The 13,474-nt window shown below is 46.1% G+C and overlaps 1 protein-coding gene across 1 annotated transcript in view; it reads right to left on the bottom strand.

The window, feature by feature from the left end:
* Positions 1–13,208, bottom strand: part of SPTLC3 (serine palmitoyltransferase long chain base subunit 3) — a 65,002-nt gene extending 51,794 nt beyond the window's left edge. The window contains exon 1 of the mRNA XM_035110067.3: positions 12,734–13,208. Coding sequence (XP_034965958.1) covers positions 12,734–12,976 — 243 coding nt within the window. The 5' untranslated portion in view covers positions 12,977–13,208. The remainder of the gene's footprint in view (positions 1–12,733) is intronic.
* Positions 13,209–13,474: the final 266 nt, after the last annotated feature.

Genomic DNA, 13,474 nt, shown 5'->3' with positions numbered 1-13,474 from the left:
GTCTCCAACCTTGAGGTTACCAGAGCATATAAACTAGGTACATGCATTGTAATAAATGAGCAAAGGCCACAGATGCCATATGGAAATTAACAAGTATGGCTGGTAATGTTGTAATGCATTGTGTTGCAAGATGAACATACACAAACCCTTTCATCCTTGTATGTTTTATTAGTGGGTAATGAAGTGCATTCAAATACTTTGATCACAATGGCCTTTGATGATGATAATGATGATGATGATGATGATAATAATAATAATAATAATAATAATTTATTTATTTATACCCCGCCCATCCGGCTGGGTTTCCCCAGCCACTCTGGGCGGCTTCCAATAGAATATTAAAATACAACAATCTATTAAACATTAAAAGCTTCCCTAAACAAGCTTCCCTTGCCATGAGTTTGAAATCCCAAAGCTGGTGCTTGTGGCCATTATGACACCTTCACCCACCCACCAAGGCTCCTCATTCATTTTTTGTATTTACTAAATTTATATCATTATTTTTGCTGGGGAGATGGTTACCTACTTTTTTTTGTCTATTTGTTTTTTTTTGGGGGGGTGTGTGCTAATGTTTACCTGTTTTTTGGAGGGGAGGGGTGTGTGTTTCTGAGCACCACCAGTTTTTTGTTTTGCTATGAAATGGGTATTTTGTAGTGCCCACTAGAGTTACTTGAATTTCAAAAGGTTCCCCTGGCCCTAAAAGTGTCAGGGACCTTTGCTTTACATAGGTGGCAATTATTTTAATTTTTTAAAAATAAACGAGGCATGCAATTCTTCCAAATTAAGAAGCACTCCAAATTCCAAATACAGAACAAGCAAAAAAATAACATTGAGTTTGCACTGGCACAACACATCACATGTTTCAAGGGCAAGTGTGATCTTGCAACTATTGTTAGGTAGGTAACCTACTATTCTTTGATGAATACAGCGAAATTAAAAGTCGCCAAGGCAGGGCTGTCCCCAATCCCCACTGTTTGCTTTAACTTTGGAACCACTAGCCATATGCTTGAGGGAACTATAGCAGTCAAGATTGGAGCTTTACACTGATTTGGGGCTCTACGCTCATGACATGCCAATTTTTGCAACTAGTCCCATGCAGTCGGCAGTGGTCCTGAAGAAAGAGTTATGGAAATTTTCACTGGTCTCTGATGTTGAAGGTGAACTTCTTATTAACACCTCCTTTGGGGCCCCGAGTCAAAAGTCAGGGTGGGACATACAGATAGACGAGCAGTGGAATGGTCTGCAGGCCATGAACCCATACAAGACTTTGTGAGCTCAGACTCAAAGACCTCTCTCTAACGTTTGTATGTGGCTGGTACCTTACTCCACAACAGCCCTCCTAGTATCCAGGTGCATCTTCACGGTATTGAAGGGGCCGCCACGTACAGTGATACCTCGGTTTGCGGCCACAATTGGTTCTGGGGCGCCGGTTGCTCCTCGAATTTGTCGCTCCCCGAGGCACGCTTCTGCGCGTGCGCGAAGCGCTGATAGAGTGCTTCGCTTCTGCACATCCACACACCACGGAACCCAGATGCAAACACTTCCGGGTCCGCAGTGGTCGCAAACGGAGGCGGTCGCAAAACGAGGTATGACTGTAGTGGGTATGTATAAACACATGTGGCAGGACTGCTCAAAGGTGGCTGTATTTTGGAATGTGTTCACTGAGATCTCTTTGATAACTTAAATAAACTATTATTTCTGCAAGAAAAGCTAAGAGGCTTGAGGTTTTCCTCACAGGCCCGATAGCTGTAGGTTATGAGAAAGCTAGAGCAATAATCCGCCAATGAATTTGGGATGTGGAACTGCAATGTCACGTGAGTGAGATGAATAAACACCCAGCAATAAAAGACAATGGGAGAGGGTTCACCTCAGCAAAATACCTGTCAAAATTACAAATACCTAGATACAGACGGTTGTTTATCCTCACTAGATTCAACGTGTTGACATCTGCCTTATTGCAGGGCAGATTCGAGGGTAAACCATACATGGTTAAGATATCTCATAAACTAAAAGTATTTGAAGGGTAGAAGTCAAATGACCTACCTACCTACCTATCTATCTATCTATCTATCTACACACATGGCATGATTTTATTTGTTATATGAATATTGAGTACCCTATACCATGTTCAGAAACAAAGAATACAACTGCACAAACCTATATTGAGAATGTGATATGAGTTGTCACAAGCCTATTGTACTACCTAGTACTACCTAGTATTGCTCAGTTCAATGGATTTCAAGTACAAAAAAAATTAGGCAAAGGTGGGGAATATGACAAGGTAAGGGACAAACTGACAATATCATATAATAAAATACAGCTGACAAATTATGCAACCATTTGTTAAGCCACCCTTACCGGTTGCTCTACAAGTTTTATGGTTACCGAGCATAAAGAATTCCTGTTCCACTTAATTCAACTGGTGCTCCTGTGTACCATGGAAACTGAATATGAAGAAGAAAAGCAAGCCATAAAAGAGACATGTAGTCAGATACATTAAGAGGTTTTCAAACCACACAAGTGTAAAACTGCCTTGTGTGCATTGACATATTTTAAATGGAGGCAATCCCTTGAGGATGTGACATTGCATTGCACCATGTTTTGGGATAAAACCCTACTGCCATCTAGTTTTGTCATACCTGCAAAAGGCAGTAAGCACCTAGAAAACCCCGTTGTTTTAAGACGGAATTCTCCCTTTTTGCTTCTCGTAAAAGGTCCCATGCGTTGGGGCTCAACACTACCTGGTTCCTTCATAGCTCACAACACCACTTACAACACCGACTTACAGAAAAGTCAACGGCGAAAAAGTGTTGCAACTCACATTTGTGTCAGTAAAAGAACGGACATAGATTCCTGATAGTATATCTAGTGCAGCAGGAAGTGTTTAAGAGATAGAGATAAAAACCTAAGTGACTAATTCAAGTTTAATTACAAAGCTGGCTTGGCACACTAGGTATTGTAGTATACGATACAAGTTTTCTGATACAAGCAGTCCCTAAACTCCAATTACCGGTAAGTAAGGGTTCCAAGTATGGCTTGGAGAATACAAGGTGTACTCTTTATTTATAAATGGGCTTACCCATGATGCAAAAAGAAGAAAAGTTGTCGTACAAATATCACTCCAAATCCTAGTGCTTCGCCTTCTCATCTTCAATAGGCAGTGATTGACTATTCACTTATCTACTTGTTTCCAATATTTTTGATGGCGCAGTGTCTCTTCTCTTGAGCAATTTGAAGACTTAGATACAGAAGCAAATGCTCTCAATGGACTTCATGACAAAGCCCTGCTATATAAAGGGGAAAGGCAAAAATATAGAGCCTCTGAGCAAAGCAAGACAGATTATAGTAACAACCCTCTCCTTTTTTCAAAATTAGGTTTCTATGCTGCCTTTTCTTCCAAGGAGCTCAAGGTGGTATACATGGTTTTTCTTCTCCCCGTTTCATCCCCACAACAGCCCTGTGAGGCAGGTTAGGCTAAGAGATGGTGACTGGCCCAAGGTCACCCAATGAGCTTCATGGCTGAGTGGGGGTTCAAACCCTGCTCTCTCAGGTCAGAGCCCATCACTCTAACCATTACGCCACAGAAATGGAAGAAGGCGGCTGTTGCTGCACCGTTACTAACCTGCCTCTGCGCTTGACACGTAACCCAAATTCAGAATGCCCATTTGGCACGGTGACAAGTCAATGTGCCTCTACTACCTGGGTTTGCCTCTGTCCCTCACAATCCAAAAAAAGGTTGTTACCATTACCCTTTACTCCATAGGCCTCATGCTACATCTGAGATGTAACAGAAGGCTTTTTGTGTGTGGGGGGTGTGTGTGTAGATCTGCTCCTCTCTCAGGCTCTATAGCTGGGAAAGTGGATGGTGGGATCAGAGAAAAAAACTCTCATTCCATAATACTGGAGTGGGTGCAGAGAAACAGATGCTTTCTCTGCCTCTGCACTCCAGTGTAGGGAAGCTTAAGCTCAGGGGCACAGCAAGGCGGATTTAATAACACTATTGTTACCCACGAGTTCCCAAGAAAGCATGCAACATATGCTGAGCCCTGATGGTGGTGCCAGGAGAAGTGTTCAAAATTCTCCAGGTGCCAGGTGCATTTTTCACCTGGCTATTGGCCACTTGCGATCAACTGAAAATGGCTGAGCACCAGGATGGTGCCTCACATCTTTACCATCTGGAAGTGCATGCCTGGGGATCCTTGGATCTTGACTGTTTTCACACACTAATTCCACATCCTGTAGAATTCTATCTGTTATATTTTACCAAAATGAATTTCAGAAACCAAAAAGTCGTATTGAAACACAGTCATACCTTGGTTCTCGAATGTAATCTGTTCCGGAAGTCTGTTAGACTTCCAAAACGTTCAAAAACCAAGGCACGGCTTCTGATTGGTTGAAGGAGCTTTCTGCACTCAAGCAGAAGCCGTGTCGGACCTCTGGCTTCCGAAAAACGTTTGAAAACTGGAACACTTACTTCTGTGTTTTCGGCGTTCGGGAGCCAAAACATACGAGTACCAAGGCGTTCAAGAACTAAGGTACGGCTGTATAAGTCTTTCGAGTCATCTGGCCCCAAAATAGCCACTAGGCATTCCATTTTGGTGACTGTAACCCTGGTTTAAGGAGCCATTTGGCACCTGGCTTATATATCTGAGCTTCTAACACTGGACAGGAGGGTCAAGGGAGAAAGTAGCAGCCTGTAGCTCAGTGAATGAGTGCTGGTGACGTGTGGCATTTGCCAGAGAGAAGTGACGGTCTTGCAGTGGTGAACTTGGATCAGGCCCGGCTCTAGGTAGACCCCCGGTGGCGCAGGGCACCATGGCACCGGCCCGCCAGAAAGGCGCCGCGAGCTGCGCCTGCCCGCTGGCCGGCCGATCCGCCGGTCCGCCGCGCAGCTGCGCCTGTGGGAGCCACGCTGCGCGCTGCGCCCACCCGCCCACCATGCTGGGAAACGGGGCGGGAGGGCGCCAGAGAGATCGCGCTGTGCCTGCCTGCCCGCTCGCCGCTGTGCCCACCCGCCCACCGCGCTGGGAAACGGGGCGGGAGGGCGCCGGAGAGATCCGGCGCACCACAGCGGCAGGGGCGTTTAAGACGGCCCTGACTTGGATTCAGGTGTCCCTGTGTAAAGTCATTGAGGGAGCAAACAACGACAATTAGATCATGAAATCGAATTTCTCTGAGAGGCAGAGTATACCTGCACAAAAAAAGAAGGCAGGCCACCAAGAAGCCAATCAGAACGAAACAAATGGAAAAACAGGATGCATGGAGAGAAACAGTAGGCTCCGGCTCATTCCGTTAATCCATTTCAGTTTCCAGACACCGTCTGCTCCTCACAGGTAAGCACAGACAACATCCATTAAAAACTGTCCTAGGCATTTTAAACTCACCTTGTTACAACATCAAGATAATCCTTAACAAGAAGAGCCGCATATGGATTATGAGAGTTGGAAGGATTGCCTGTACATAGGGCAATTGCCTGGCCTCTTCATATCTCATGAAGGCCATCAGCCCTCTGGGCAATGATCATGTTACACTTTTATTTTTGCACATAGCTCTTGCGAAAAGAAAACTAAGTGGTTGCGAAGGTTTCTTCAAACCTTCTTCCCCGCAGTTTGCGGAGTCATAAAAATTGGTTGCATAATTGTAGATGCCCTACATAAATAGCTAGTCCCTCCTTCTGCTATGCCAAGCCCTCATGACAAACTGATCTCCTGTGGGGGCAGGTTCCACCTGTAATTGCAATGGCAAAAAGGGAGACAAAGGCACCTGTCGTATTTAAACGAGCCACCATCTGAACTGAACCTGTCCATTGTTGCATGTGCAAAAAACAGCAACTAAAAATAATGGGAGGAGAAAAGGAGTACACTGGGCCTGCCACGTGTACAAGGGTTCGGCTCTGGGGTTTTTTTTCGCACAGAGCCAGGAACCCCCAGAACTGCCCTCCCTCTCTGGGAAGGTGGTGTGAGAGCTCTGGGACGGTGTCAGAGCCCTTCTACTCGCTTCCCAAAGCCTGGCAAGCGAGGAAAACCTGCTGGTCTCAAACAATATTTATGAAATCAAAATATGGCAACTCTTGTCTGCAAGAATCTCTTCTTCAACAGGGGAACTCCAGGTCTCTTTTAAACCAAGGTCCTAGCAGCACTTAATCCAGTGGTTCTCAAAGGGTGTGGCGCTTTGAGGACTGCAAGTGTGGCAGGAAGATTCAAGGACAATCAATATTCCATTTGGGGAATGATTCATGTCCTTACATAGCTGTACACTTTCTGGATGTCCCATGATCACATGATAAGCTTAGTTGTGTTTTACATTAAGAATCAAGCACTGCAAAGCACTATTTATTTTTGTTTTCCAATGTCTTTCCTACCAATAAAAACTTTGGTGTGGTGCAAGCCTATTTTTTTCCTGAAAGTATGGCCCAGAGGGAAAAAAAGCTTGAGAACCAATGACTTAATCCGACAAAAACAAGTGCGACCTGCAACAAAAATGTTGCAGTGTACCACCCAGACATTAAAAGGGCCTGTGCTGTTCTACAAAGCATCAGATAGCAGGTGATGCTGGAGCTCTGTTTAGGATTCTGCAGTAGTTGGACTAGAATCAATACTGGACTAGGTGGAGCAATTTAACCATAAGGCAGCTTCCTACATTCCTATAGCACTGGCTGATTTAGAGGGGAGTTATCCACTCCAAACCACTGACAATTTGAAAGCTACATAAGTAAGTGATGTGTGCGTATTCTGCAGTGTGGACAAAGGAGCAGAGGGGGGGTGGGGGGTCCTTTGGCTTTTTCCTCTTGAAACATCTGTGTCTAGAGCAACATTTCAGAAACACACACTCCTCACAGCACACATTCCCCAAACCCTAATCCTCTCCTGGGGTGTATGGGGTTTTAGGGTAGGGTTAGTATCTCTGGTGGGGACGATGACACACCACACATCATGTTTCTTCTTCTGGGGTAATTTGCCCACCTTTGGTCTCCATCCTGCACTCAGCTCTCACCTGTGGATCCTAGAAGCAGCCAGCATTTGACAGTGGCCACACGCCAGGAAATGACTTCAGCTGGCCAGCTAAACCAGGTGAGGGTAGCCGATAGGCCTCAAACCCTCATTTAGTTAGGGACTGTTCCCCTGCATGAGAAGACTTGCTCCAGTGGATTGAGCAGATGAGATCAATTGTAGGTCCAACTGTCAAGAAGGCAGTTTCTGCAGTGCTGTAGAGCAGGCTTCCTCAACCTAGGGCCTCCAGATGTTTTGAGACTACAATTCCCATCATCCTTGACCACTGGTCCTGCTAGCTAGGGATCATGGGAGTTGTAGGCCAAAAACATCTGTAGGGCCGAGGTTGAGGAAGCCTGCTGTAGAGGGAAGGAGGTGGCAGATGGAGCTCGTTGACTTGGGAAGATCACCCATCCTGGAGGAAGAAAACTCTGATCCTAAACCCCTGCTGCCTTGCGCCTATACACATTTGTGAGAAAGGCTTTGGGAGTAAATCCTGAATAATAATATCTATCCGCTGCCTTGCAGGACATCTTCGGGAGAAGAAAAGGCTAAGGAGTAAACTCTACACAGATCCAGAGTGGAGTCCCTAAGACGGTTGGATGGTGCCTTGTATGCCTCCTTCTGGCAACTCCTGAAGCCAAGCTGGTGCCAAACGTATTGCTCTGCTTTCCTCTGGACCACATCAGTGAGGCCGAGGGTGGGGGTCTTGTCCTCTGGGCAGCCCAGGACCTCCATATACACTGCCCAGGCTTGCAGCAAATGCAATGTGGGAGGCAGCCGTCACAAGTTATAAGCTTGATCTGATTGACATAAGGTACGAGCGCTATGGGTCGCTTTCGGCAGTGGGAGAGCTCAACGTGTCTCAGTGTCAGCTACTGCCTGACTTAAGCCAGGCAGCCTTAATGTTGACCCGCCACTATCTACCTGAAAAACTGCACAAGGCAATAAAGAAAGAAAAGAAACAACCCCACCCTTGCTGCAGGCCAACGACACATACAGATGACCATCATTGACTGTAACGCTTTACAGGAGACCAGACTTGGTTTGAATGGCAGGCTCTAAGAGAAGAGCTACGCCCTTTTCTGGCAAGGAGGGCATCCCAAAGAACCACATATTCATGGCATACGATTAGCAGTAAGGAACTTCCTTCTGTCTGTAATAGAACTGCCAACTGAGGGTTCAGAATGCTTGCTTTCCATTCATCTCTCCACCACCTCCAGTCCAGTTAACATCTTGAGCATTTATGCTCCCAGTATGTGCTCTGACATACAGTCCAAAGACCTATTATTTGAGGAACTAGACCAGGCTGGTCGCGCCTATTCCTGCTGGGAGATTTCAGTGGCAGAGTTGAGGGCGATCATCACATAGGAGACAACTCTGTAGGCCACTTTGGTATTGGCAGCATGAACGAGAAAACAGACAAAGGCTGCTTGAACTGTGCTGCTTTCACAGCCTTTGCATCACAAGCATGCTCTCCTCTACCAAGGCAAACAGTGACTCTGCTGGAGACATCCCAGGTCACACAATGGGCACTGGCTGGACTTGCCACCAGGTTATTGGCACTGTCACACGGAACTACCATGATGCAGACTGGGACATGGATCACTCCCCAGTGACGAGCAAGATCCTTCTCCAGCCACACAAGACCCATAGCACAAAGCGAGGCCTCGAATCAACACTACCCAATCAGTCATATCTGAACTTTGTGAACGCTTCTCTGATTCCGTCAAACAACCACTACTGAACTGTCCCAGAGACAGCGTTGAAGGAAGGTGGAACTACATCAAAGAGGCATCCTACAACACATGTCCTCTTTTGGCAAAGGAGACCAGCAAATCCTTGACTGGTTTGAGGCCAGCATTCCAGACTGAGAAGGAACACACATAATTGATGTGACTGCTGCATCACTTAAAATGACATTGGTTCACAGTGTCTCAGAGCAAACGAGTTGGATGGGCAAAACTTTCCTTAGGTAACTTGGTGGTGGGAATCATTCCACTCCCACATGTAGCTTCAAGCTAAACCGCTGAGAACAGACTTTCAGTCTAGCCCAATACTATAAAAAAAATGTCAGTTCAGTGCTATAAGGAGTGCACCGTTACAACCTTCATTAACAACACATTTTCCTTTACGCGACACTCAGTCTTGCAGCATAGTCACAGAGTTCTGATGGGAAGGGAGAACTTCGTTGTGATTTGTAATCACTCTCTTAGGTCACATCAACTACATATATCTAAAGCTCGTGGCTTCTCAAAAATAATCCTGGGAAGAACTGTTTACCCCTCTTTGAGCTACAATTCCCAGAACCCTGAACAAACTACAGTTCCCATGATTCTTTGGGGGAAAGCCATGTGCTTTAAAGGTATGGTTTGGAGGTGACCCTGCTCTCCTCTGAAGCCAAGCTTCATAACAGGAAATGGGGAGTACACAGACTCAAGAAACAGTTTAGTCAAAAATTAGGTATCCTAAAGGCTCACAGAATAGCAAAGGGGCAAAAATGGTGAACAGAAGAGTTCAGAAAGTGTTTTAGGCTTATCAGGAGGTAGATGAAGAGTTGTGCCACACATTACTAGTAAAATGTTACAGGGAATATCCAATGTTGTTTTTGCTACAACAGACTAACACAAAGACCCTTGTGGAAACTTAAAGACTAACACAGGCATCCCCAGACTGTGCCCCTCCAGATGTTTTGGCCTACAACTCCCATGATCCCTAGCTAACAGGACCAGTGGTCAGGGATGATGGGAATTGTAGTCCAAAACATCTGGAGGGCCAAAGTTTGGGGATGCCTGGACTAACATATTGTGACATAAGCTTGTATGAACTACAGTCTACGTCGTCAAACACGTGAAGTGTTATCCTGAGTTTCAGATAACACACACGCACACCAAAGATGGGGAACCCAAGGACACCAATTCCTATCCTCATTGGTCACTGGCCATACTTGCTGGGGTTGATGGGAATTCTAGTTTGGCAGTATCTGAAGGACCACAGATTACTCACCCACAATATACACAACTGGGGCAGGAGCAGCAAGCAATGAGGACAGAAGGAAATGAAATGCAGAAAGGTATAAGCAGTGGTGATTATATTAAACTGGAAATATCCAGTACATGCTCGCGATACATGCCCAACCAACTTCCATTAAGCCCAAAAATAGCCAGGGGCGTACGTTAAATTTTGGCCTTGCTTCTTCCCCTCGTGCAACAAGGCAGTTCCATGTCGAAGTACTCTTGAGGTCCAGTTTGTATGAAAAGTTGGGCCGCCCTGTTCCAGGCTCACCCATCACTCTGAACACATTTGTGTACATATCACACTGAAAACACACAATACTTACTTGGAATTTAGTGTGGTGAGTGATGTCTGTTCCATGGATTTATGAAGCAGTTTTTTAAAATCACATCCTATTTGGGGTAAATTTAACAACGGGAATGAAATCTTACTATGGAATCACAACACTTTGTACCCACCTCTGCTTAATAGTTTGGAGAGAAGGAATTCAGAACACAATTGTCTTCTACATCGATTTTTCCTGTTGTTGTTGTTGTTGAAATTGTTAGGAAGCATTAACATCTAGAACTGTTTAAAGGGTACTCCATAAAGGGGGGCGGGGATTTGCAACTATACTCCTACTAGGAACTAATTCTGATCACTTATAAAATACTCGTTCATCAAAAATTATTTCATTGGCTGCCTGTATCTCCCTTAAGGCAGATCAATAGATTTGTTCAATGATTTCTTTCTTTGCATAGAGTCCTCTTCCATTGTTCTGCTGCCGGCTGAGCCCAGTATCAGAATCCTGAACCTCTCAGACTGAATGGAAATCACTGAGAATGTCCCTCCACATAAGTATTCTTCCCTCCCATCTTCACACTAAGGTTTTATGCCAAGCAAGCAGGAGACACCCACAGACACTCCTTGGACAAGGCACTGGGTGCGTCTACTTAATAAGCATAGCAGTGTATGCAGTTCACAGTAGGAAGAGACTCTAGATAGGAAGTTTGTGTTTGGAAAGCCTGCAAGTTTGGAAAGCAATTCAATCAACAGCTGTTCTACCACCATGGTATTTTGCTTTTCCACAAGTAAGAAACAAGATACTATTCGACAAGCAACACTAGCGTATGAACTAACACCTCTTTTTTTTTTTACTTCACTGAACAAAACCACAGCACTTGAAGTCTCATACACAATCTATTTATTACCTCTTGAAGCTTTGACTTATTATAAAGAAACTCGGTTTACAACTTAGGCCCTCCAGATTTAGAACTGTAACTCCCAACATCCCTGACCATCGAGCAGTCTGGTTGGAGATGCTGGGAGCTGTAGCCCAACAGCATCACAAGAGCTACAGGTTCCCCATCTTGTACTTCTAGTTCAGTGAAGAGCAAGTGTTTTGCATGGAAAGGGCGCGAAGTTTCCATCCAGTTCCAGGTGGGAAAGACTTGTGCCTGAAGCTCTGAATGAAGGTACTAACCATCATTGCAGCAATACTCTTCAACCTTTTCAGATCTGGGGCCCACTGTTAACCCAAACATGCGTTTGGAGACCAAACACACACAAATATGCACACACCATTTATTTGTATGGCAGTACGTCGCTGCAACGCATTAGCGACTCCAAACACACTGGTTGAAACCAATCATGTAGACCACACTAAGCTTCATGCAGGCCCTGTGCGACACCAAAATTCCTCACACATGCCCCCCAGCCTTCCATTCTGTTCAATTTGCTACGTCATAGTTGTGACCCCCCCCCCTGGGCTCGGCCCCCAGTGTGGTGGAACCGGTCACACTGCTCTAAATCCGCCTCTGCTAGGTGGACCAGCGGTCAGACATGGGAAACTTCCCCATGTTCCACTTTCATCTTCACCACAACCAAACAAGCATTGGTTTTTTTCCCCTATATGGAGAAGATCCCTCCCTCCCTCCAACCCACCCACACCTGCTTCTCAAACTTCAGCAAAGACCTGTTTTACAAGCTGACACCCGGCAACCTGTCAGAAAACTTTGGAGAGGTGTGAGAGCTGAATCAGAGGAAGATAAAGCGAAGGAGGCAACTCAATAAGACATCAAATGAGGACAGTATAGTTTAACAAGAACCCTGACCTGGGGTCCAGCTGTGAAACAAACACCGGGACAAATACGTATCACATACAAGTTGCCCCTCGTTTTTGAATGCGACAATCAAAACAATAAGACCACCCTGCATTCATATGCTGGGGACAGGAGAAGAGATGTCTCAGTTTTGTTTTGTTTTTAAACAAAAGCAGTGTTTCAAGCTACTAATAATCATAGATTTGTAGAGTTGGAAGGGACCTCGAAAGTCATCTCGTCCAACCTCCCTGCATTGCAGGAATCTTTCGCCCAATGTGGGGGCCCGAGCCCACAACTCTGAGATTAAGAGTCTCATGTGCTACCCCCATATGAGCTTCTAGGAGAATGACCATATATTTAAAACACGTATAACAGCTACGTGCCATGCCAAAAACTAATCAGAAAGAGGAGGGCAGGGAAGGAGAGATGGGCCTAAAACAGGTGCAAATCAAGCCTTTCTGCCCTGAAGATGCTGGGGCGTTAGAAAAGATGAGTTGAGCCCATTTCCTATGTACCTATGTGTATTATTTTTAGGGGGGGGGGAGACGGCTAAATCGCCCAATTACACACAAGTAGAACGCTTAAAAGTATATGGCTTAGTTTGGTTAGCCAAGGGTCCTAGAGTGGGACCGGAAATGCAAAGCTCACCTTGGTCTCTTTAACCACCCCGTTTTTCTTGCGAATGTCCCGTTTGGATATTCTGTGCCCGTTCTGGCGGCAGTGCAGGTGTCCATTGGAGAGCGCATTAGGGTTAGCCATTTGCTTGGCAGGAAAGCCGGCCGCCGAGCCGTGCGAAGGGTCCCGGGCGCTTTCAAAGTCGAGCAAGCCGGAGCGGGGATGAGCAGCAGGCGAAAGTTTCCGACGAGAGGGACCTGCAGCACAAGAAGGCATCCAACTGGTCCAGCTGGCTTTTCGAGGAGATGATAGCTATCGTTTCAGCGAAGTCGCAGCGGCCGAGAGGCGAGTGGTGGTGGTGGTGGTTGCCTCGGATCGCGCGGGGCCAGAGCGGAGCGGAGCAGTCGCTGTTCCCGAAATCAAGGAGCAAGACGCAAAGCCCATGCTGGGTCCTCCCGGGCACCTGAGTTGCGTGACTCAGCTGGAGTCGCGAAGATCGTACCAATGAAGAAAAGGAGGAGAAGGAGAAGGAGAAGAAAGAGGAGAAGGAAAGGGGGTGGAGAGGAAGGCGGGAACGCTCCAAACGCACACGCCCTGCTCCGCGTTGAGCAAAGCGCAACCTGTGCGCGCCTTTTGATCGCGCGCCAAGAGGGCGTGCAAGATCCGAGTTTATTTATTTGTTTTTTTAAAAAGCAGGGGAGCACAGCGATTGTTTCTCTCTTATCTGCGCGATCGGGGTTATGCAGCTTCAGCGTCAGGTTTACGCGTTTGGAA

Source organism: Zootoca vivipara, chromosome 3 (assembly GCF_965207765.1).
Source record: "Zootoca vivipara chromosome 3, rZooViv2.hap1.1, whole genome shotgun sequence".
NCBI lineage: Eukaryota > Metazoa > Chordata > Lepidosauria > Squamata > Lacertidae > Zootoca > Zootoca vivipara.
The sequence above is the reverse complement of the archived record's forward strand: the minus strand, read 5'-3'. Positions and strand labels throughout refer to the sequence as shown.